The sequence below is a fragment of the Molossus molossus genome, unplaced genomic scaffold, assembly GCF_014108415.1.
Source record: "Molossus molossus isolate mMolMol1 unplaced genomic scaffold, mMolMol1.p scaffold_m16_p_1, whole genome shotgun sequence".
Taxonomy (NCBI): domain Eukaryota; kingdom Metazoa; phylum Chordata; class Mammalia; order Chiroptera; family Molossidae; genus Molossus; species Molossus molossus.
This window is the reverse complement of record NW_023425344.1, coordinates 49,324,859-49,351,506: the sequence shown is the minus strand read 5'-3', so window position 1 is coordinate 49,351,506 and position 26,648 is coordinate 49,324,859. Positions and strand designations below refer to the sequence as shown.

Genomic DNA, 26,648 nt, shown 5'->3' with positions numbered 1-26,648 from the left:
ATATAGTTTTTTTATATTATAATTGTTCCATTGGTGAATGATCATCTTGTATGTTTTCCAGATATAAATAAAATACAAGCAGAGCACATTCTGAACAGTGGTAAGTTAAAAATATTGTTGAGATGTTTGTAAACAAAATAATAAAACTTAAAATACTTTTAAGAGTTTCTCTGCTCCCAAGTTTACTATTTCCAAAAGTATATATCTCTGAATGGATACAAAATTTAACTCTCCTCATGGGGAAATCATTACTAGTAATGATTGGTCATGTTATATGGACTCCTTAGAAATAAATTGCTCTTCCTTTTAGAAGGTTTAACTGATGACTTCTTTTAACAATTAACTTTCATTTCATTTTATTTATTTTTATTTGGTTCATTTTGTCAAATTAGAAAATTCACTTAGAAATAAAAAACACCCACTAACTTTAATATGTAAACTTTGACATTTATACTAAGTAATGTAATAATTTTAATATTAGAAAAGTATTTTAAAATAGTACAGAGGGAGTAAGGGAGGATATAAACCACAGAACTTATATGCATGTGTGCATGAACAATGGATATGGACAACAAAGCTGGGGACAGGGCGGGGAGGGACGGCAGGGGGTATCAGTGGGGGGGGGGAAGGAGAAACATCTGTAACAAAAATAAATAAATTAATTAAATAATAAATAAATAAATAAATACTATAATGCAAAAAAAATAGTACAAATGGTATTTTTCTGCAATAATTAATGTATATTTCACAATAAAAATTGTCAAGTATCACTGCCTGGCCAGTGTGGCTCAGTGGTTGATCATGGACCCATGCACCAAGAGGTTGCTGGTTCAATTCCCAGTCAGGGCACATGCCCAGGTTGTGGGCCCAATCCCCAGTGGGGAACACGCAGGAGGCGGCCAACTGATGTTCTCTCTCATAGATGTTTCTCTTTCTCCTTCTCCCTTTCTTTCTCTCTAAAATCACTAAAAAAAAAAAAGAAGAAGAATATGACCCCAAAATATATTTTAAAAAATAAGTAAAATTGTTTTAAATACATCAGGGAGGGTATTAAATATTTTATTTATAATTTAATACTTCTTTCAATGTAAATTATTCTATCATATAATTTTGATTAATTTTTTAAGGTAAAGCAAATCTATGAATGTTTCCATCTTTTACTGTGTGCCAAACACACGCATTGGTAATTCTAATATTCATCTTATCCTCTTATGACAGGTTGTGGTTTGGGAAGGGAGTCTCCATCCATGGAAAAAATTGCTGATGGTTATATTGCAAGGAAAGCGGATTGGCCGTGGCAAGCCAGCCTGCAAATGGAGGGCATCCATTTCTGTGGGGCAACTTTGATCAGTGAGGAGTGGCTCCTGACAGCCGCTCATTGCTTTGACAAGTAAGTCCTCAGTCTGTACCAACAGGGTAACCAATTTCACTTCTTTTTCTCACCTTCACTTCCAGTAATTTGCATTCCTTTTTTATTAATTATCTTAGGCCCACCTCAATAGTACTCATGATCTTCTGGCAGGCTTAGAAGTACAATTACTGAATAATTGAAAAAAATTAGAGAAAGTATCTTTATCTCTAATTGAATATATATTCTCCAGCAATCTCAACTTTAGCTAACAAGACAACACTATCAAAATTTAAACATACTCACCAGTTTTCCTGAGATATATTGTGGATTTTTAAAAACTCTGCTAATAGTATAACAACACACAAACTTACATTCGATTATCTCACTTGAATATCTTTGATGCTCTACTTTTATTATTTATATGTTCATTGAAAATTTAATCAATAGGACACTTGGAGACAGTAAAGAGATACAGTACCTCTAGTGAAATTAATATACAATGGGCAAATATACTGGGTAAAATGTTAACCTAAAAGCAAGAAATAGAAAACAATGCATTAAATTGTGCCTTCAACTTCTCTCCCTCTGTCTCTCTCTTTCTCTCTTCCACCCTCAATCCCTCCCTTTCTCTCTCCATAATTATACATACATATATTTATGTAACTGTGCATGGATATGTGTGTATGTATAAATGAGTACATAACTCTGATTTTTATTTCTTTATATTTTCTTCAAAAATACCAAATAATATAGTGTTTCCTTTAAAAATTACAAATTCTCCTGGAGGGATTTGTCATCAGCTAAATGAATGCAAAGCAGTACTAGGGGGAAAGCCTCAAATGAGAAGGTGGGAGGACCCCAATCAACCATCACCTTAGTTTGCCCTTCTCCCACCCTGTGTCCCATGCTCATGCAGAATGCTGGGTAACTTTAGATCAGAAATGAACCAACCATAATCCTTTTATAATTTGTGATCAGTTACAAAAACCCCAAACTCTGGATGGCTAGTTTCGGAACAACTCTAAGCCATCCACTATTAAGAAGAAGGGTGCAGTCAATTGTCATTCATGAAAACTATGCTGCCCACAAGCACGAGGACGACGTCGCTCTGGTGAGACTCTCCACGCCTGTGCTCTTTTCCGACGATGTGCACAGGGTCTGTCTCCCGGATGCCACTTTTGAAGTCTTGCCTAAGGATAAAGTGTTTGTCACTGGATGGGGAGCATTAAAATCAAATGGTGAGTATCTCAGGGAAAACATCCAAGCAAAAAAATTAAATCTCCATTTGAATGGAAATATAAAATAAACTACCAATCAAAATATAGAAAGTGAGATTAAATCTATATGTCCCATGAAAAATATGGCAGAAACAACAAACAAAACCCAGATATGTTAAAAAATATATATATGAAAACTTTGGCTATTACTATTACACAGTATCTGTATTTATTGTATTCATGGGCTATACTAAAAACTAGTTATAACTTTCTTTTCAAGCATAGGTAAAGCATAGTTTTTCACATGATTTTTTTTTCTTTCATTGCTGTCTTTCACATGTAGAGATTCTGCTATGGATGCATAATTTTTAAAGTGTTATTTGTGAGCAGTAGTAATGATAAGCTTCTGTAATAGATCATGTAAATAAACATATACAATCTTCAGAGAACAATTTGAATAACATGATGCTAAATATTAAATAGGGACCCTCTGATCCATGTATCTACAAAACAGTTTTTTGAGTTTATGAAGTTGACAAATATGATATTTTACTGTACTTAATAATATACGATAAATGGCAGATAGACATTTACATACTGAGTCTCCAGTTCTCTCGGTTTAATCTGTCCTTGAATTTCCGATTCTTGTTCCAGGCTCTTATTATGAAGTTGTAGTCTTATTTATGTTCTTGCTCGAAGTACAGCTTTTATCTCCCGAGTCTTCATCAGTTGATTTTTATAGAAGTGTGCTTTCCCTCAATATGCACTCCAAAATTCTGATGTGGTCCAGATTGATAGGCCATTGTTATAACCTATAAGTCCTTTTCCTCATCTCTGGGAGATCTGCCTTCTATAGGCCATGGTGATAAGTATGAAGGGGAATTAAATCCTTTGGGATTAGACAAGCCACTTATGATTGGAGTAGAAACACAGAGCATCCACCATTAGGGCAGGACCATTACACCTCCTTTAGAACCTAATTAAACTAAGCACCACCCCTTTCCAGATTAGTGGTTTAGGAGTGATTTGTGACTTTAGCATAATTTATTCAATGCCCAATAGTGTGCAGATTACTGAACATTGACCTATCTATTGTAACAAGTTGCATACTTTTCAGTAATAACATTATGAATTTGTTAGACATCAGACTAAGGTAAAGTATTAGATATTTGCTTATGTTTTTTTTTTGTTTGTTTCTGCACTTTGAAACTGCAACAGGGACTACCCAGATTTTCTTCTCCTACCTTACAATATTTATCTCACTTTATCATTACCAGACAGCTTGTTTAACAAACACTTTCTATTCTGGATAGTTTCTTCCTTTAATCATTCGATAATGTAAAACAGCTTGCAATATTGTTAAGCACTTCACTTTTTAAAAGTTGAGTTTAAATAAGTAAAAGCATTTACAATTTAAAACTAGCATCCTAGAACAATGAGCTAAAATAAAAACGGGCACATAGAAATTAAAAGTAGTTGGAATACAGTTGTTTAAAGGCTGTGAATACCTACAAATTTCAAATGCCAATTAGACACAGCAAAAGATATAGTACTGAATATTGCTGATATACAAACACAAATAGTTTGGATTATTTAAAAAGCTGTATAAAGAGCAGATGGTATGCAGATTTTATCACTAGGAACATTTCAAGCAAACTCAGAGGTGAAGTAAAAAGAATATAGTCATATAATGACCTTCCCATGCTTAAAAATGGTGACTGAGATAAAGAAATGGACCAGATCCTAGAAAATCTTGAACGACTATGGAGGAGTTAGGCTTAGTTTTCCAGCAAGATGGTCAGTTCTAGGTAAGTGAACGTCCTGATTTTAAAACAGAGAATTAGGCTTATTTATGATGAATGACAAAAGCCCTAGTAACCTAGATCTTTTTTCCCTGAAAGCTCTTGCTTTCACCATCTGTCACTAACATTGAAGTGCAGCTTTTAGACTATGAGGGTTTTAAATATACAACCCTATTTCTCCAATAGCTTCCATTGGTTGAAATCTGAACATGGGATAAGGTATTATCATAACTGATTGTATCCATTCTTTTTTAACCCTCACATAAATATGTGAGATAGATTTCATTTTCTCCTTTTTAACGGTGAGTAAAATGGTGCTCAGTAAGATTAAGTAACTTGCCCAAGGCCAAATAGCATTTCAGTTGCTCAAAGTGTACAAATTCATATCTGCTTCCTTCATAACCAGAGCCCTTAGCACATAATTACCTGACTTGTTCCTCAAATCAGCAGCACTGTGCTCCTTCATCCTTTTACTTGTATTTGAACCTGTTATCATCAGAGTACCATCTTTATATGAAGAACTAATACAGTCTTCAAAATAGAAGCTATTAAGGCAAAATGAGGGGAATTTACTGACTAAAACTGTACTATATACAACTAAATAATACTTTTAATATAACAAATCATAAATATTTTGGTTATTAATAAAACATGATATAGTTCTTATCCTGGTATATGTTACTTACCTTGGTTTTATTTTTGATAGCATTTCTAAATATTATAAAAGTAAACATGGTCTTTTTTATGAAGCAATAGTATTTCATCTATTTAGTATTGAACTTATTTCCTGATAGTAGATGCTCTATGTTTCTTTTCCTAAAGGATTCTCAATTTCAAATATAAGTGTGTCCTTTGAAGAGTGATAAGGCAGATTTCCAGGTAAATTAGGTAAATTGTCATGGATTATCCCAGGTGGTGATAAATGTCCTGGGTTTAAATCAAATGTTATTCCCATTTAGCTATGTGATTACTACTCATAATCAGGTGAGTTTTGGTTTATTCAACTGAATAAAAGAATATTCAGCCCCGGCTGTTTTGGCTCAGTGGTTGGAGTGTTGGTCCACAGACCAAAGAGGCCCGAGTTCGGCTCCCACTAAGGGCACGTACCTTGGTTGCAGTTTGTCCCAGGCCCCGGTTTGGGTCATGTGGGGAGCAGCCACTTGATGTGTCTCTCTCACATCGATGTTTCTCTCTCTTCCCCCTTCTCTCCCCCCCACTCTATCTGAAGATAAATGCAAAAAAAAAGTCCTTGGGTGAGGATAAAAAAAAATATTCATATCTATCTTTAGGAGTTGTTCACAAAGAGTAAATAAAACAGTGGAGGTAAACATGACAAGATTGAAACCTAACACATAGAAAGCTAGAAGGCACCCAGGAAATATAACTTGACCTTGAGTGCTGTCATCAAGCCCAGAGTCCCACAACTTCCAGATATATGTTTTATTATTGAACTACTGTTTGTGTTTTTATTCTCACCTGAGGACATTTTTGCATTTATCTTCAGATAGAGTAGGAGGGAGAGAGGGGGGAAGAGAGAGAAACATCAATGTGAGAGAGACACATCGAGTGGTGGCCACCCATACGACCCCAACCGGGGCCAGGGACAAACTGCAACTGAGGTATGTGCCCTTAGCGGGAACTGAACCCAGGACTCTCTGGTCCATAGGCCGATGCTCTAACTACTGAGCAAAACCAGCCAGGGCCATTGAACTACCCTTTGCAAGACACAATTAACTATCATAAATACAAGAATTTAGAATTTCTTCACCTATTTATTTGTTTTTCTTCTTTAGGTCCCTTTCCCAACACTCTACGACAAGTTGAAATAGAGATCATAAGTAATGACATATGTAATACAATTAATGTATATGGTGGGGCTGTGTCATCAGGAATGATATGTGCTGGATTCTTGTCAGGAAAACTCGATGCCTGTGAGGTAAGAATAGATTCAAATACACAAAAATGAATCTATTGAATAAAGATGAGTTTCATGACAACATCAATGGAAGTCCATAAAATTAAGTCATGGAGGAGAAAGCAGAGTGTGAAAAGAGGAAATGGAAGAACCATAAGAAATACTCATATTAATGTCTACATGTAAATGTAAAAATGACTACCAGCTGCACATTAGGGTGTTGACTAGAGAAAAGGAGTGGCAGTAGAAAAGAGAAACTAAGTCAGGAAGCCACACAATCATTGCTCAAAGCCACAGTTACAATCAATAGTTAGAATCTAATTCCTACTAATTGTAAGGCACTGTGGGATGGGATCGGCAGATATCTCCATGCTTAATAGAGTGTCACACAGCGGGTGCTTGAACCGTTGACCTTAAATAGTGTACATCCAGCCCTGCCAGTGTGACTCAGTGGTTGAGCGTTGGCACCAAGAGGTTGCCAATTCAATTCCCAGTCAAGGCACATACCCCAGTTGTGGGCCCGATCCCCAGTGTGGGGGCATGCAGGAGGTAGCCTATCGATGTCCTCTCTCATTGATATTTCTATCTCTCTCCCTCTCCTTTCCTCTCTCTCTAAAAAATCAATAAAGAAAAGAAAAAATATTGTACATCCAGATAGAATTATGCTGGTTAGAAAAAATTTGTCTTAACCATTAAGCATTTAAAGAGAATATTGCTTTTATTTTTTCCATTTTATTGAATTTATTGGGGTGACACTGGTTAACAAAATTATATAGGTTTCAGGTGCACAATTCTACAACATACCAACTATACACTGTATTGTGTATTCACCACCCCATGTCAAGTCTCCTTCCATCATTTATACCCATTATAGCCTTCTCTACCTCCTCTCGCCTTTCTTTACCCCAGCAACCACCACACTGTTGTCCCTGTTTATGAGCTCTTTCTCTTTTTGCCTCAATCCCTACACAGCCCCTATGACCCCTCCCCCCAACTCCCATCCTCTCAACAGCTGTCAGCCTTCTTTCTATGAGTCTGTCTCAATTTTGCTGGTTAGTTTGTTTTGCTCATTAGATTCCACATATAAGTGAGATCATGTAGTACTTATCTTTCTCTGACTGGCTTATTTCACTTAGCATGATACACTACAGGTCCATCCATGCTGCCACTTTTAAAGTCTGGCTATTTGAAAGAAGAAAAATAAATATAAAAATTAATAAAGATTTTACCTTTAGCACTTGAAACTGGGTCTAACATTTTCACAATTCTTGAAGGATTAGGAATGACTTTGAGACTTTCACACATATAAGTGCTTTTCTTGTATGTAAAGGTGCTACCATTGATCTGCCATTGGTATTCATTCACTTATTCATTCAATTTTGTGTGTGTGAATTGCAAGGTACTATGGCAGTTAATGAAGGAAACATAAACATTTTTAAAAGCACAAGTCCATGATAAATTTGTAGTCTAACCACAGCACATAAATAACTAAAAGCAGTGAACAAAAGACAAGGATTTGGCTACATATTCTGGAATACAAGGTCTTCTGCATTCTCTCTTTAGATAGAGCAAAACTAAAAAACTATACAAGGATAAAACTAAACCCTCAGCTTTATTCACATCACCTTTCAGGTAAAGACATTATTAGAGATAAACAGAGATAATAAGTAATAAGCACAATGATCATATTAATAGTAAAAATAGAATTAGTTTCACATACTTCAAAATATTAATTTATTAGATATTCAGATGCTGGTTACCTGTCATTCTGACACTCCTTTATTTATTACATTGACAATACTTTTTCTTCTTCTTTAGGGTGACTCTGGGGGACCTCTGGTTACAGCACGTGCTAGAAACATCTGGTATCTTGTTGGAATAGTAAGCTGGGGAATAGACTGTGGTAAAGAAAACAAGCCTGGAATTTATACAAAAGTGACTTGTTATCGGGACTGGATTAAGTCTAAAACAAACATCTAATGCAACAACCATCTACCTCCAAAATGTAAATGTCCTGTGTGGTCTCTAGCAAATTGTGTCTAGTATATGTTGCCATGTATAATGTCATTGAGTTCAAGATGCAAATAGCATGGTCTGATAACTCTTCCCTTAGATATGAGGAAAAGGTAGGCTTTCTTTCACATAATCTGAAGTGTGTTGCTGACCATGAACATACAAGACACTGTCAACTCTTCAAAGATCCACCATTGCTGCTAAGTGTCTCTGATGACCTCCTGCTCACCTTTCAGTCCCTACTACACACTTTTTAGTTTAGCACAATCTAGCAGTGTAAGCAGGTAAGTACCAACTGGTGAAGCATTTTCTATTGCTGTCCTGACAGAACACACTGCCCTTCCCTGACTCCACAGTTTTTACCTTCCTCATCAAATAATTCTCATTGAGGATCTGTAAGTCCACGTCCTAGACAAACTAAGGGAATTAGTTTTGGCCAATGCTAACACTGGAGGGGCACTAGAAAAGAAACTAGGATTTAAGAGATGGCACTATTGTGAGTCCTTTGCCCTGAGATGCATTTTTAACCTCTCTTTGAAATTTAAGAGAAAAAAGTGTCATTTATATCCACACCCAACATTGCAGATTTTAATTTCTTCGAACAACTACACCAATCTTTACTTTGGGACAATAACTAAATACTTGGGTCAGACAGCAGGAGAACTGAAAATATTTTCCTTCATTGGATTTTGTTCTAAAGTATGGAAAAATGCCTTTTTGTATTCAGAAAATTTAAGTTTCTTGGCCCTTTTCGTAGGTGGGAATAAGAAGAGGCAAGGACTGGGTGAGAAGGAGTTTTTTCTTCTCTAAAAGTGGGAGAAGTTCCAATCCTGGTGTAAATTAACATTTTAGTTCTGTTTAATAATTTCCTAATGCAGTTTATTTTCTAAACAGTTTTATTTTCAATCAATTTTGGAATAATTAAGAAACCCACAGAATGAGATGTCAATATAAATGAGATATTCATAAATAACTTACACAAGAAGCCAATATAAAATTAGACATTCATGGGTAATTTGATACAAGGTTCTGGGAGAGACCTTATTGTATAATATTTCAGTTTTCTGTTAAAAAGTTAGGCAATCTTTGAAGAATGGTATTTATAGACAATATTCAATTAATCAAGAAAACCTCTTTGAAATGATTCAATTTTATTCTAAGTCATTTTCATATATATTTAAATGCATTTTTGTGGCACTGCACATGACATTACTAATGTTCAACAAAACTCAAACTCTTTCTGTGCATCTAAACCTTTATTTACTCCCCGCTCCTTTTACAATTAATTTAGTTAATGAAATAACCGCCAATGTTAAGATTTTTTTAGTTTTATATCAAGGGAGAGTCTCTCTTGCCCACATAATATTTTATTGTATACATTAAATATATATTTATAATAATAAAGCCAAACTCATCATTTTTGAGTCATCACTATACTTCAGGGTGTCTCATCCTTGGTACTAATGACATTTTGTCAGAGATAAATCTCTGGGGGGTGCGGCGCATGAAGGACCCACAGCTATCCTCTGCTTTGTAACAGGTTTAGTAGCATTTCTTCTCTCTACACACTTGATGCCAGCAGTAACCCCCACCAAACTGTAACAAACAAAAATGAATCCAGACTTTGCAGAATGTTCCCTGAGAGGCAACATCACCCTCAGTTGAGAACCACTGCCATGGGATTTATAGTCAAAGGAAAAAAATCAGTGTGAAAAATCTTGCACCATAATTCCCTTACATGAGTTTGGAAATATCTTTCTTCTCCCCCTTTTTATAATGCTGATACATTGAGGATGCTAAGAGACCATCATGAACACATTCATGTCTAATCAGTTCTAGGCAAATTATGACCATTTGGAAGCTGAACCTGGCTGGAGGAAGGAAGCTGTTTGAAGGCCGAGCTGCTATAAGCAAATGATCCATCTCTCCGTCTGTCTATCCATCTGTCTATCATCTATAGAGATAGAGAGAGAGAGTTAGAGACACCTATATCGATATGTATATAGCTACATATCTAGAGAGAGAAAATTTTCTCAAATACCTAATTCTGCAAAATTGTACCATACATCCTCTATTTAGTATCTTTAACATGCATAAAGAGATACTACTTGAAAGAGGATTATGTATTTGGCTGAGGTAGAATGGTCCAGTCCATCAATCACTCACAGTGTAGAGTGGAGAATAGAAAATCACATAGTAACATTATATACTAAAAGGTGAAATGTTCAGTATGGTCAACACTAATCAGATGGGGCCATTTAGATTTACATTAATTTAAATTAAATACAATTAAAAATTCATTTCCTCCATCAAGCTAATCACATTTTTAAAATTTATCTTTATTGTTGAAAGTATTACAGATGGCCCTCTTTTTATCCCCCACTGACCGCCTACTCCCTACTCCCACCCACCCTGCCTTCACTATTGTCTGTGCCTAATGGTTATGCATATATGCATATAAGTTCTTTGGTTTATCTCTTCCTGTGCCCCCCCCCCTTTCCTCTGAGGTTTGTCAGTCTGTCCCCTACTTCCATGTCTCCGGATTTATTTTGTTCATCGGTTTACTCTGTTCATTAGATTCCACATATCAGTGAGATCACGTGATACTTGTCTTTCTATGACTGACTTATTTCAATTAGCATAATACTCTCCAGGTTCCTCCATGCTGTCTCAAAGGGTGATCCTTCTTTTTTACAGCTACATAGTATTCCATTGTGTATATGTACCACAGCTTTTTTATCCACTCATCTACTGATGGGCACTTGGGCTATTTCCAGATCTTAGCTATTGTAAATAGTAAGCACTGCTATGAACACAGCCACCTGTGGCACACTGGACAGCACAGATATACATCATTTTCACCACTGAAGAAAGTTGTATTGGACACTACTGACCCGGAAAATTCTACGCAACTACGTATATCAGCGATTGTCAACCTTTTTCCTCTCATGGAACACATAATTCATTACTAAAATTCTGCAGCACACCAAAAAAATTATATATTTTGCCAATCTGACAAAAAAAATAGGTATAATTTTGACTCATTCACACCACACGGCTATTGTTGTGTTGACTCTTGTAATTTTTTTTTTTTTTTTTTATCCTCACCCGAGGACATTTTTCCATTTTTTGTTCAGGTAGAGTGGGAGGGAGAGAGAGGAACAGAGAGAGAGAGAGAAACATCGATGTGAAAGGGACACATCGAGTGGCTGCCACCCGCACAACCGATCAGGGCCGGGGACAAACTGCAACCGAGGTACGCGCCCTTAGAGGGAACTGAACCCGGGTCTCTAGGGACCACAGGCCGACGCTCTAACCGCTGAGCCAAACCGGCCTGGGCAGACTATTGTAATTTTTTTATGTGACAGTCTAAAGGGAAAAAGGTCAGTGCCCCTGACTAAGTAATCAGGTATTGCATGTTTCAAACATTCTTGTGGCAGACAGTTGAAAAATCTCTGGCTTACATAATCACTTATTCATTGAATAAACATTTTTGAGTCTCTGTGTCAGATATTGAGTATTCTAGACACTGGGTATACAACTGTGATTAAAGCCCAAGCCAAGTCCTGTTTTCAAGACCACATAAACAGGTATAAATGTGTTTGATAACTGATGTTAACAGTAGGAGCCCTAGGGGACCATGGCTGGTCAGGTGGGGTACAACCACTTCCAGACTCTTCTTCCTCTAGAACACTGGTCCGTGGTGGGGAGGAGAATCTGCATGAGGTGCAGCAGGCCCACCAGAGGCTCCCAGGTAGATGGAAGTGGTCAGAAATCGGTTTTCAACCTTCCAAAGCTGCCAGAACTTTCCCAGCTAATGGTATAGTAAAGAATAAAAAAAAAAATGTTTGTTGCTTTTTAAATAAACAGGGAATTTCTTATAACCCGAAAAGGTATATTAATGACAATCAAAGAAAAGAGTATTAAGTAATGGAGAAGTATCAGAGTGACGAAGTCACAAAGTTGAAAATATCAAATGATATTTTAAGGAAGAAGCCAACCCAAATAAAGCAAGAACAGGCTTGTGCAATATGTCAATGTTGTTGTGGTGGCCAGTGGGAGGGGGCTGTGGCGATGAGCAAGAAGGTGATGTAATCACAGGCAATACGGTCAATAATATAACTTTGTACAGTGACAGATATTACTAGACTTACTGTGGAAATCACTTTATAATTTATTCAACAAGTGTTGAATAAATATGTTGTACACCTGAAACTAATATAATATTGTATGTCAACTATACTTGAATTAAAAAGGAAAAAAAGCACCACCACAAGGTACTAAAAAACTTAGACCAAATGTGTTACTCTGCTGCCATCTCCTGGTCCATGCTATTTTTCAAATATATTTTTTGTCATCTCATTTCAAGCCATAATTTACATGGGCTGTGTTGCAACATAGAGCAATACAAAGAAAAATCTGGCAATTTCTCTCCAATTTTCTCCTAAATTAATCAAAGTTTCCAGTTTTGTATATCCTTTCATGTTGTTCTGTTTATATAAACAATCTATTCACTTATAAAGGGTTTACCCACTTTTTTCAAAAATGGCATATTTTATGTGCACGCACATACATATATATGTGCAGGTATATATGTGTATATATAATATGTATGCTTTAGTTTCTGCCAAAACAGTGAACTAGCATAGGATACTTACTCCCTCCAAATCAACCCAATCATATAAACTGTAGAATAAAGAGTAAACATGAATTCTAGGCCAGGAAATTGTAATAAACGCGAGACACCAGGAGACTGAGGCTATGCTGAGCTGCAGCAGTAGGGAGCGCAGGTGTCTGAAGCCTGGCGTGGAGTAAGAAAACACGTAAAGAAACACTTTCTACGTTTTACTCTTTCATCCTCCCCACACCCTGCCTTTCCCACTATTGCCTTGAGACAATGTCCACCTGCTTTTCATACCGGAAACCAGTCGCAGCAATCCAGACCACCAATTTTGGAAGTATCAAGGTAAGTGCCTACTAAGGAGAGGAATTTCTAGAAAGGTGACAATTAAGCAGCTACTTTCAGATATTCTCTTTCTCACCCTCACTTCTCCAGACCTCAGGGCTGGCGCTGTTTCCTCCCAGGGCGGCTTCACTCCAAGAACCTAGCTCTGTGGCTGCTCCTATGGTCAGCCTTCACCCACAGAGAAGAGCCAGTATTGAACTTCTCACTTATGTTTGAGCCCCAGCCACCAGCTCACCCAGTAGCTTGGATAAGTGGAATGTCCTCTGGGCCACCCTACACAATGCATCCCCTAATGAGTCTTCCAGCTTCACACAACATCCATTCCACGTGCCGCAGCCCCTCTATGTCTTTCTCCACTCTACCAAGACACACAGGGCATTCTGCTTCACTCAGACTTGGCTATTGCTTTCTTCAGGCTAACAGCCACCCTAGTAGCAAGTCTGCCCAATCTCCTTGGGTCCTTGCCAGCATGCTAAATATCATATCTTGAGAAAGTCAATGAATTCCTATTTATTCAGTCTTCCTTTCAGCCCTGCTTCCTTCAAGTACCCTCAAAACCCAATGCCAGAAACAGAAGCACTGCTCTGTCAGCACATACTTATTCTTAGAGCATTTTCAGTACAGAGTTTTCTTCCTCCCTTGTCAGACCCTGGGCATTCCTAACCGAGGTATTGGCCTGGCTGTCAATTGAGGAGGTGGGAATATCTCTCAAGGAGGCACCTGTGTGTTGTAGGGGAAATGGCTCTACAGCACCTTTCAGCATGGGAGAAGGGGCCGGTTTTTACTAAACAGTAAGAACTACTTCTCCAAATCTGACAGTTCAGGGGATCTGCAGACGCAGTATCTTCTGACATCCATCCACCTGTCTCCATCTTACATCTCCAGGTCCTAGGTTTTCCAAGCCATGACCCTGACCTAAGTATAGCAGATCTGCTTTAACTAAGTATTCAAATAAACTCTGACATTCTAACTATTAGATCTTCAGCCAGCTGCTTAGCTGTGTCTACTCTGCCTCTGTAGGAGATTAGGACCTCTTTTTAACCTTTAACTGATTGTAAATAACCCTCAGTTTCTCCTTGTCCTTGTGCAGGGCAGCAGTTCAATTCAGCAGTAACCATTCAACTTCACTACTGTTGTAGGCACTTTTCTTTCTCATCTTTCAATTGCTTGGACCATCATACCTGCAATGGTGTCCCCTCTACCAGAAAGTTTTTCCAGGTCACTGCTGGTTAAATCTTCAGTAATTTAGCTGCCCCTTATGACAGGGATTACTGTGCCTCTCATGCCTCCCAAGATGATGTCCTCTGTACCCACTGGGCAGTGAAGTGAGTTAGTCTGTCCTGTGTTTTGTTAGATCACTCAATCAGATCACAAGATAGAATTTGACGTGAGAGAAGTTTATTGGAAGAAATTTCTGTGAAGAAAAATGGAATACATGCTAGAAGGGTCAAAGAGACCCTTCAGAATGCAGTTCAGGTCTGACCTTTGTGCAGTAGGAGGGAAGAAAGAAGAGTAGATAGGAAGATTCTCACATGGCAGTGAAGTTCCAAAAAAAATGTGGTCAGGCATAAGGGGGGCCCTCAAGCGAAAGCCACCCATCAGAGGAGTCCCACATTTCCCAGGAATGGAACTGCCTCCACAACCCACTGGGCTTGGGCAGGGCTGGGAGGAGTCAGCAGGGAGCACGGCCACACTGCGAGTGCAGTGGTGGGCTCAGAGCACAACAGCTGGGGCCACTGCCAATTACATTCTCCAAAGCCGGACACCTGAGAGGCCCATTTTCATCATCACAGCAATGGATCCCTGCCTAAAGCTACACTCCAAGGGAGACTCCAGAAATAAATCAGAGACACAGTGAGAAGCAAAAAAAAGAATAATATTTATATATTATATCAGGATAAGAAACAGATTGTTGCCCTGGCCGGTTTGGCTCAGCGGTTAGAGCGTCAGCCTGCGGTCCACAGAGACCGGGGTTCGGTTCCCGCTAAGGGCATGTACCTTGGCTGCAGTTTGTCCCCGGCCCTGGTTGGGTCGTGTGGGTGGCGGCCCCTCGATGTGTCCCTTTCACATCGATGTTTCTGTCTCTTCCTCTCTCTCCTTCCCGCTCTATCTGAGTAAAAAATGGAAAAATGTCCTCGGGTGAGGATAAAAAAAAAAAAAAAAAAGAAACAGATTGTTAAAGCCAAGCATAGAGAGTATCACCTGTGAGGCAAAAATAAATAAATAAATAAAACACAAATCTGATTATTCATTGCTTCTGTTAGGTAAATAATAGCCATAGAATGTAAAAGGTATTTAAAATGTCTAAAACTGAAAAAGTGGTGATACTAAAATATATCAAATATTTGTGCCAATAAACAAGGAAAAGAATGTTCTCAGTAGAAATATGGGCAAATGTTATGAAAAAGCAGTTTGCAGAAAAGAAAAACCCCAAAACTAGCAAGCATATAAAACAAATGTTCAAATAACTCTCGTTGACAGAAATACAAATTAAAATAAGTCACCACTTTACACCAAGTAGGCAGGTAGAATAAAGGCAAGTGAAGGCAGGGATGTATATTTGGACTGTTGGGGTCAGCAAACAATTTAATTAAATTACTCTCAATAAAAATTATTGTTAAAGCCAAACAGAGAGAGTATCAACTATAAGGCAAATAGATAGATGATAGATAGATGATAGATAGATAGATAGATAGATGATAGATAGATAGATAGATAGATAGATAGATAGATAGATAGATAGATATAGAGAGATAAATAGATAGGGGGGAGAGAGAGAGAGAGATATTTGACTATTCACTACTTCTGTTAGATAAATAATATCATAGAATGGGAAAAGGTATTTAATGTCCTATGACCCCCAAATTCTATAATTTTCTATATTATGCACAAGTCACTTTCAAATAGCATCCAAGTGGATTTTCTTCAGATTGGATTATCTGGAAAAGTTTTAATTTTCCCATAAAATTTCAATCAGGAACATGGGAAATTTTCATTTGACAAGAGTTTAGTTCTGAGAATAGAATACTTACAGGTGAAGGAAAAACATACATTTTTAAGTAATGCTGCCAGTCTTCACAGTTTTCAGAATCAATGACCCATTTCTATTTGATTTTTAAAGGAAGGAGAGAGTTTTTTTTCAGTTTGAATAAACTTCTCAAGCGGATTAGAGAAAGCATTAAGGATTAATGTCACATTCTATGCAAAATAAGCAACATAGATTTCATCTTTCAGAGGTGAAGGGAGTAAAAAGAAAGATTTTTGTACCTTATAATCTTTTAATTTAAATAGATTCCCATATTTATAACTTACACTTGTAACCAATGGTACTAACTGGAAACTTTGATTAAAATAACTACATGAACACATTCCCTTCTTCTTGTTCTATGTAATTAAAACTGTGGACAGTATGATAGCTGTGCCTATGATATTCCTAGATCAGAATCCAAGCTGTGCCCTTTCTTTTGCATGGAACAGAATAAACCATCTCCTCCTAAAACCTCTAAGACAACAGGTTTCACAAAGAACATTTCTAGTAAGTGGGATTCCAGGTATGCTCTGCTCACTTCAACCAGAACTACTTCAATGTGATTTCTTTCATGTATTTAGCTTCAGCATAAAATTTAAGTAGGACAAATGGTTTCACTGGTTCATCCATCCCCACCCCAAATAACTGCTCTACATTTATCATATTTTGTGACCCAGTTCAATAGGAACAGGAAGATAGGTCGAGTATAGATTCTTGTATAAATGGGAAGGAGACTTTAAAAATAATCAATGCAGGTCATGACAATTCACTGGATATGGGAGACCCTGGAATGGATGGAAGGGAATTAGAGATCAATATTTTGTTTGAGTATATTGAATTTGAGGTTTCAGAAACAGATTCATATAGACTATTCCAGGAGCTAGACCTTTAATGCAGAAGAATTATAGCAAATGTATAAAGAAATTTGTAGGTCAAATACATATAGGAAATATTTAGATCTGTGACATTGGATTAGAAAATATAGGGCCAACATTCATAATATTGAATATTGAACATTGGCAGTGATTTATCGGCTATAATACTAAAAGGACAAATGACGAAAGGAAAATAAATAAATTGGATTACATCAAAATTTAAAACTTTTCTGCAGCAGCGGATACTATTAACAGAGTGAAAAGGCAACCCATGCAATGGGAAAAACAAATATTTACAAGTCGTATATCTGATAAGGAATTAATAGCCAGATTATCTAAAGAACTTTTACAACTCAACAACTAAAAAACAAACACCCAAATTTAAAAATGGGCAAAATATTTGAATAGATATTTCTCCAGAGAAGACATATAAATGGCAATAAGCACAATACGAAGCTCAATATCACTAATCATTAGAGAAAAGCACATCAAAATCACAATGAGATACCACTTCATACCCATCAGGACAGGGGGAAAGAATGTGTTGGCAGAGATGTGGAGAAAATGGAACCCTTGTGTGTTCAATCCTGGTGGAAATGTAAAATGGTATAACTGCTATAAAAAAATGATATGGCGCCCTGGCTGGTTTGGCTCAGCGGTTAGAGCGTTGGCCTGCGGTCCGGAGAGACCTGGGTTCGGTTCCTGCTAAGGGCACATACCTCAGTTGCGGTTTGTCCCCGTCCCTGGTTGGGTTGTGCGGGTGGCAGCCACTCGATGTGTCCCTTTCATGTCGATGTTTCTCTCTCTCTCTCCCTCCTACTCTATCTGAACAAAAAATGGAAAAATGTCCTCCGGTGAGGATAAAAAGAAAAAAAAAGTGATATGGCAATGTCTTAGCCCATTCTGGCTATCATAACAAAAATACCATAACTGGTGGCTTAAACAACAAAACATTTATTACTCACAGTTATGTAGTCTGGAAAGGTCAAGATCAAGGCACCAGCTGATTTGGTGCCTGGTGAGAACCTGCTTCTTGGTTCATAGATGGCCATCTTCTTGCTGTGCTCTCACCTGGAAGAAGAGACAAGAGAGCTCTAGGTGGTATCTTTTAATAGGTTTTTAAACACATTCATGAGGGCTCCCACTCTCATGACCTAATCATCCTCCAATGGCCCCATCTCCTAATACCATCACATTGAGGGCTAGGATTTCAAGAGATACATTTAGTCCATTGCACGTGGTTCTTCAAAACATTAAGCATAAAATTATCATATGAAACAATTCCACTTCTGGGTATCTATTCAAAAGAATTGAAAGCAGAGGCAAACAGATATTTGTACAACCATGTTCACAGAAGCATTATTTTCAATAGCCAAATGGTAAAAGTAACTGAAGAGGCCATCACCAGATCAATGGATAAATGAAATATGTTATATATTCATATAATAGACTATTATTCCACCTTAAAAAAGCAGGGAATTCTGGCACATGTCACATCATGGGTGAACCTGGAGGACATCATGCTAAGTGAAATAAGCCAGTCACAAAAAGACATACTGTTTGAGGCTCCTAGAGTAGTCAAATTCAGAGTGACAGAGAGTAGAATGGTGGTTTCCAGGGAATGATGGAAGGAGGAAACAGGGAGTTAATGTGTGATGGGTACAGGGTTCCAGTTTGGGAAAATGAACAAGTTCTGGAGATGGATGGTGGTGATGGTTGCAGAACAATGTGAACGTACTTAATGCCAAAAAGCTATATACTTAAAAGTAGTAAAAATGGTAAATTTTGTGATATGCATATTTTATCAAAATAAGAAAGAGAGAGAGAGAGAGAAAATGAGGGAACACAGAAAGAACAGAAAACACAGCCGTGTCAAGACGGAGGCAGAGACTGAAGTTTTCAGATACAAGCCAAGGAACTCATGGAGCCACCAGAACATGAAGAGGCAAGGAAGGATTCTTTCTAGAACCTTTGGAAGGAATGTAATACTGCCAACACCTTAATTTCAGACATCTGGTCTCCTGAACTGTGAAAGAATAATTCTGTGTTTGAAGACATTAGGTTTGTAGTAATAGGTTACAGCAGCCTCAGGAACCTAAGACAGGATGTATAAAGAAGGTCATAGCTAAGCATGAGAATGGAAGAATAGCTGAAGGGGTCTGAGGAAAGAAGAGAGGTGAGAAATTGTCCAGGAGTGTGGGAGAGTCAATGGTCTGGATACATATCAAAAGACTGCCTGTAGCACTAGGAGCTACTTTAGGATCATAAATGGGAATTTAAAATTAGATCAATCACCCTGACCGGTTTGGCTCAGCGGTTAGAGCGTTGGCCTGCGGTCCTGAGAGACCCGGGTTTGGTTCCCGCTAAGGGCGCGTACCAACCCTCGTTTGCATTTGTCCCCCGGCCCGGAGTCGGTTGTGTGGGTGGTAGCCACTCTATGTTTTTTCCTTTCGTGTCAGATGGTCCTCTCGCTCTCTCTCCTCTCTCTCTCGTTCCTATCTCTCCCTCACCACCATAGAAACAGAGCAAATATGGCTCCTAAGCTATGTGATACTTTCCACTTGTTCCTTTCCTACATGACAACACTTGTTTGTTACCTGGTATCAGTTTGGTACTTTCTCCTTAGGAGAGAGAGGACAAAAATATCTATTGAAGAGAAATATTCAGAAAAATATCTCATATCTCCAAGGAAGTTATATCGCGATTGATGACATAATCTTTATGCACTATAATAAGTTTTCATCATAATGGCACATTCATTGGAGGCGATAGCAAAGCAGCAAGCCAATTTAAATTACATTGACAAATTTATTTCAGAAAATTTAGAAAATGCTTAAGCATTTTCTGTGAGAAATTCCAACTTTAAAAGTACAGGTTTGGGCATGAACTACAGCATGCAATGTTCCGATATGGTGAATTAGTGAGATCCACCCATGTAGAGGCCTAAAGTAAAAGAAGAATAATTTGATCCATTTTAAAAATGTGATTGTTGACAACATAATAGTTTACATCTTTGTTTCCATCACATTAGGAAAATTAGGTTGTGACATTGTACCTGTTTGAGGTGATACAACAGAAAAGATAGACCAGCATAGTGGCCAAGTACTGCTACTCCCCACCTCCAACTCCAGTAACCAGCTAGTGATAGGGAAAAATAAAACTGTTTTTTGAGGACCAGCTTTGTGTCAAGCACCTTTCACAGAGTAGAGCTAACTGATAAAGATCAAGGCCTTTGGAGTCAGAGATACCTGCCATGGCCAGCAGGGGATGATATCTCTGCCACTTTCAGATGTATGATTAGGCAAATTGTTTAATATCTGTGAGCTTCAGTTTCCATTTCTGTAAAATAGGTTAAGGTTGTGAAGTATTATGACAGTGCATGCAAAACATTGATGGCAACATCTGAACCTTGATAAGTACTGTTTATTCGCAATGATTATAATCTCATTCATTTTTCTGTTTTCATTACATATTTGCATCAAGACATATTTACAATCAGTAAAATTCACCATTTTTAGTGAATCGTTCTGTGAGTGTTGACAAACACATACAGCCTATAACTACTACCACAAAATATAGAACATCATCTCTGGTAGTGAATGCCTCCCTGCCACCATCAGACTCTGGTAAGTCTGACCTGTTTATGTCCTTATAATCTTTGTCTTTTCTAGAAAGTCATATTAATGGGAACATTTAGACTTTTGAGTCTAGATTCTTTTACTCAGCATTGTTCCTTTGATGTAATCTCTTTTGATTTTCACATACGTTATACATTACTATTCTCAAAGAAGGGAAATTATATTTCGAAAGCTAATTAACTTACTCATAGCTATAGTTTGAATTAGTGAGGGTCAGAAATTTGGTTCCTGTCTTGTTCCAAAGCTGTACGTTTCTTGTTTGCTATGCCATATTGCCTTCTGCTAGCCGGGGCATATTAAACTCTACCAATTCTTGAATTTGCCTTCATATTTAGCCATTTAGTCCTCTGCCTTCCTGTAAACAAAGGCCAGACAGCTAAGAAGACAGACATTGGGGCCAGTAGAGGAGTTCCAAGCAAACTCCTGGCCATGTTCTGCCATGCTGACGTCAGTGCAGACACCGTTTTATCATATATCATTCACGATTCAGTTCTTATATGTACCACATAGTGTGGGAGCATTTTACATGTACTCTTTTACTTAGCTCTTACAATAGTGTGCAAAGCGATTACGAATTCCATGTACAGAAGAGACAAGCAGCAGCAGTGTCGGGGAGCCAGGATTTACAGTTATGTATCCCTCCAATATCTGAGCTTAGGAAAGGAACCAGGCTTTCTGACCCCTGCAATGGAAGCTGTCATTTGGTACCAGACAGTGTGCTAGGCTGGCACGTACGTTGTGCCACTTAATTCTCACAAAAATCCTGCACATAAACAACATCAGCTCATCTCATACAGGAGGAACCATGCTCAAAGGATTTAAGTAGCCTGTCCAAGTTCACCTAAGTATCAGGGAGTCAGAATTCCACTCTAAGTCCATGCCTCTTTTCACTATTCCTTGAAGCACATTGTCAGGAAGAAAGGAGGGAAAAGATGGAAGGGAAGAAAACGAAAGTGGGGGGAAGGGAAGACTGTACCTATGTGTGTTTCTTCCTCATTGGTTCAATCAAATGAGCTTCACTAAATCTTTCTCTGTTACACAGTAGCTAAGAAAATATATGCAAATAAACTAAGGAGTCCTAACAATATTAGCTAATATTTCTGTAGTGCTTTCATTGCCCAAGGCAGTAATCTAAGCATTTTATATATATTAACACATTTACATTTCAAAAAGCCCTACAAGATTATTCAGAAAAAAGATGGCGGCAGACAGGACCGGAGGGAGGGTGAGTGCATGAGAGAGTAGACTAGTGTGTAAGAGAGTGCAAGTGTATATGAAGGTGGACGACCAAACTTGTGCAGTGCAGAGACACAGAGCGGAAGGTTCCTGTGCTGTGGGTGGGGAGCAACCGGCTACCACGGTAAGCAGCCCTTCAGGGCGCTACTCCTTGCACAGCGGGGAGGTCCCACCATTTTGGAAGATGCTGGGTCTTCCCTGGGAGGAGGCAGTGGGAGTGGCTAGGGCTTAGCAACCTGAGCCCATCAGTGCACCTGGCACCATTGGACCAGTGGACACCCTGAGTCAACACAGACCAGTGCACAGTAGTGAAGCTGCCAAGGTACTGGTTGCGGAAGCCACAAATGGCGGGAGCCCAGCACCATCCCCCATAGTAGCAACCCAATCAGAGTTAAGATATACCTCCAGCAACAGAGGCTGGAGAACAGACATCCATCCCCAGGCAACAGAAGCACAGACCAGCCCCTGAGAAACATCCCCAAAAACTATAGCAAAGGCTGAGCAGGAGTTGAGCCCCAAAAGGCAGCAGCATTCCCCAGCCACCAGCAGTGGGAACTGGGGCTCCACAGAGGCCTGTGCTACCCAGCGGCCAACAAGAGCAGTAGGAAGCCGGAGCCGGAGAGGGACCAGTATGATCCAGCTGCCCACAAGACCTGTGGGGTGCTGGGGCACCAGAGAGGCCTGTGCGACCCCGCTGCCCATAAGATAGGTGTGGAGCCTGGACTCCAAAGGGACTGAGTGATCCAGCTGCCCAAGGGACCTGCGAGGTGCTGGGGCACCAGAGAGGCCTCTGCAACCCAGCTGCCCACAAGATAGGCATAGAGCTGAGTCTCCAAAGGGACTGTACAATCCAGTTACCCACATGACCTGTGGGGTGCTGAGGCACTAGAGAAGCCTGTGTGACCCAGCTGCCCACAAAGTAGGTGTTGAGTGGGGTCTCCAAAGGGACTGTGCAACCCAGCTGCCCATGGTACGGGCAGGGAACACAGCTCCAACAGGGCATGAGCTATACAGCTACAGGTGGCACCAGCGACCAGCTGGGAACACAGCTCCAGAGGAGCCCACGTGATCCAGCAGCAGCACCTACCAGGACACACCAATACCAGCCCCCAGTAGTCAATCCTCCAGGATCCACAGCAGGCAAGAAGTGACATGCAACAAAACAGTCTGGGAGGCACAGGAGCCTTATTTGATATACAGTGAGCTGTATACGCATCCAAACATGCCTCAGTGGGTCTAGAGGTACCAGACGGCTAAAATGTGGAGACAAAGAAACAACACCTAAAGGGAAAAAAAAAAAAAGAGGAATCACCAGAAAAGGAAATATAGGAAATGGAAGACAGCAACGTGTCAGATAAAGAATTCAAAGCAATGATTTTAAGGGTGCCCAAACAATTTGGTGAGAACTATAAGCAACCTAATAAGAATTATGAAGAGCTCACTGGGAACTGCTGCAGCTGATCTCTCAATAGAAATGATGCAGACCAGAAGGGAATGGCATGAAGTGTACAAAGTAATGCAAGGCAACGGTCTGAATCCGAGACTACTCTATCCAGCAAGGCTATCATTCAAAATTGAAGAAGAAATAAAAATCTTTACGGATTAAAAAAAAAAAAAAAAAAGCTAAAGTAATTTACCACCATCAAACCAGCACTCCAAGAAATGCTGAAAGGACTGTTGTAAGGAGAAGAAACAGAAAGAGAGAGAGAGAGAGAAAGAGAGAGAGAGGAACACAGGCATAAAATTAAAATGGCAACTAATAACTATCAATAATTACCTTAAATGTAAATGGCTTAAATGCTCCAATCAAAAGACATAGGGTAGCTGATTGGATAAGAAAACACAACCCATATATATTCTGTCTACAAGAGACCCACCTCACAATGAAAGACTCACACAGGATAAAAGTGAAGGGATGGAAAAAATTTCCAAGGAAATGGAAATTTTAAAAAAAGCTGGTGTAGCAATACTCATATCTGACAAGATAGACTTCAAAACAAGGGCCATAATAAGAGACAAAGAAGGTCACTACATAATATTAAAAGAATCAATCCAACAAGAAGATATAACCTGGTAAACATATACGCACCAAATACGGGAGCACCAAAATATGTTAAAAAACTTCTGGAGTACTTCAAGGGAGAGATAAATAGTAACATAATCATAGTGGGTGACTTTAACATGCCACTGACACCACAGAATAGATCTTCTAGACAAAAAATAACAAGGACAGAGTCCTTACCAGACAAATTAGAACAGTTGGACTTCATTGATATTTACAGAACATTTCACCCCAAAGCTGCAGAATATACATTCTTCTCAAGTGCACATGGGTCACTCTCAAAGATAGACCACATTTTAGCACACAAAGCAAGTCTCTACAAATACAAGAAAATTGAAATCATATCAAGCATCTTCTCAGATCAAAGTGGCATGAAACTAGAACTCAATTACAATAAAAACACACAAAAGCATTCAAACCCTTGGAGGCTAAATAACATGTTATTAAACAACAAAAGGGTTATTAATAAGATCAAGGAAGAAATTAAAAACTTCCTGGAAACCAATGAAAACAAACACACAACAACACAAAATCTATGGGACACAGCAAAAGCAGTCCTGAGAGGGAAGTTCATAGCACTACAGGCCTACTTCAAGAAACAAAAAAAAACTTTTAATTGACTTTCTAACCCTACAACTTAAAGAACTAGAAAGTAAACAAAAGGAAAAACCCAGAGCTAGTAGGAGGAAGGAAATAGTAAAAGTCAGAGGAGAAATAAATGACATAGGGACTAAAAAAAACAATTCAAAAGATCAATGAAACAAAAAGCTGGTTCTTTGAAAAGATAAACCAGATCGATGGACCTTTAGTCAGATTCACCAAGAAGCAAAAAGAGAGAAACCAAATAAACAAAATCAGAAATGAAAGAGAAGTAACAGCTGACACCACAGAAAAACAAAGAATCATTGAAACATACTATGAACAATTATACACCAACAAATTGGACAATCTAGGAGAAATGGACACATTTCTAGAAATACACAGTTCAGTCCCAAAACTGAACCAGGAAGAGATATAAAACTTGAAAAGACCAATAACAACAAAGGAAATTGAAGATGTAATTAAGAAACTCTCAGCAAACAAAAGCCCAGGCGCAGATGGCTTCACAGGGGAGTTTTACCAAACATTCAAAGAAGATCTAATACCCATTCTCCTCAAACTATTCCAAAAAAATCCAAGAAGACGGAACACTTCCAAATTCATTTTCTGAGGTCAGCATAATTCTAATTACAAAACCAGATAAAGACACTACAAAGAAAGGAAACTACAAGCCAATATCCCTAATAAACACAGATGCCAAATTCTCTCTTTTTTTTTTTACTTTTTATCCTCACCCGAGGACATTTTTTCCATTTTTTGTTCAGATAGAGTAGGAGAAAGAGAGAAAGAGAAACATGGACATGAAAGGGACACATCGAGTGGCTGCCACCCACACGACCTAACCAGGGCCGGGGACAAACTGCAACCAAGGTATGTGCCCTTAGCAGGAACAGAACCCAGGTCTCTCTGGACTGCAGGCTGATTCTCTAACCGCTGAGCCAAATTGGCCAGGTCCAGATGCCAAACTCTTTAACAAAATATTAGCAAATCGGATCCAGTAATACATCAAAAAAATTATTCATCATAACCAAGTGAGTTTCATCCCAAGCATGCATGGATGGTACAATATTTGCAAATTAATAAATGTCATATACCATATAAACAAAATGAAAGATAAAACCATATGATCATATCAATAGATGCTGAAAAAGCATTCACCAAAATCCAGCACCCATTTCTGATAAAAATGCTCAGCAATGTGGGAATAGAGGGATCATATCTCAACATAATAAAGCCATATATGAAAAACCTACAGCCAACATCATACTCAATGGGCAAAAACTAAAAGCATTTCATTTAATAATGAGAACAAGACAGGGATACCAACTTTTGCCTCTCTTATTTAACATAGTACTGGAAATCTCAGCCACAGAAACTAGATTTGAAGAAAAAATAAAAGGGATTCAAATTAGAAAGGAGAAAGTAAAACTGTCATTATTTGCAGATGACATGATATTGTACATAGAAAACCCTAAAGACTCCATCAAAAATCTACTAGACTTACTAAATGAATTTGGCAAAGTAGCAGGATACAAAATTAATGTCAATAAATTAATGGCATTCTTATATGCCAACGATGAAATCACAGAAAGAGAAACTAACAAAAAAAAATCTCACTTACCATCGCAGCTAAAAAATTAAGATACCTAGGAATAAACTTAACCAAAGAAGTAAAAGACCTATTCTCAGAAAACTACAGGTCATTGAAAAAAGAAATAGAGGAAGATATAAAAAAGTGGAAGCACATACCTTGTTCATGGATTGAAAGAATTAACATCATTGAAATGTCCATGCTACCCAAAGCAATCTATAGATTCTATGCACTCTCCACCAAATACCCACAACATACTTCACAGAACTAGAACAAACACTCCAAAAGTTTATATGGAACCAAAAAAGACTCCAAATAGCCACAGCAATCTTGAAAAAGAAGGACAAACTAGGA

At 38.4% G+C, this 26,648-nt stretch overlaps 1 protein-coding gene across 1 annotated transcript in view; it reads left to right on the top strand.

Moving 5' to 3' along the window:
* The window catches only part of LOC118637389 (transmembrane protease serine 11G-like), a 45,049-nt gene extending 35,388 nt beyond the window's left edge, over window positions 1-9,661 (top strand). Inside the window, exons 6-10 of the mRNA XM_036272803.1 lie at window positions 62-100; window positions 1,219-1,390; window positions 2,330-2,589; window positions 6,164-6,306; window positions 8,104-9,661. Coding sequence (XP_036128696.1) covers window positions 62-100; window positions 1,219-1,390; window positions 2,330-2,589; window positions 6,164-6,306; window positions 8,104-8,265 — 776 coding nt within the window. The 3' untranslated portion in view covers window positions 8,266-9,661. The remainder of the gene's footprint in view (window positions 1-61; window positions 101-1,218; window positions 1,391-2,329; window positions 2,590-6,163; window positions 6,307-8,103) is intronic.
* Window positions 9,662-26,648: the final 16,987 nt, after the last annotated feature.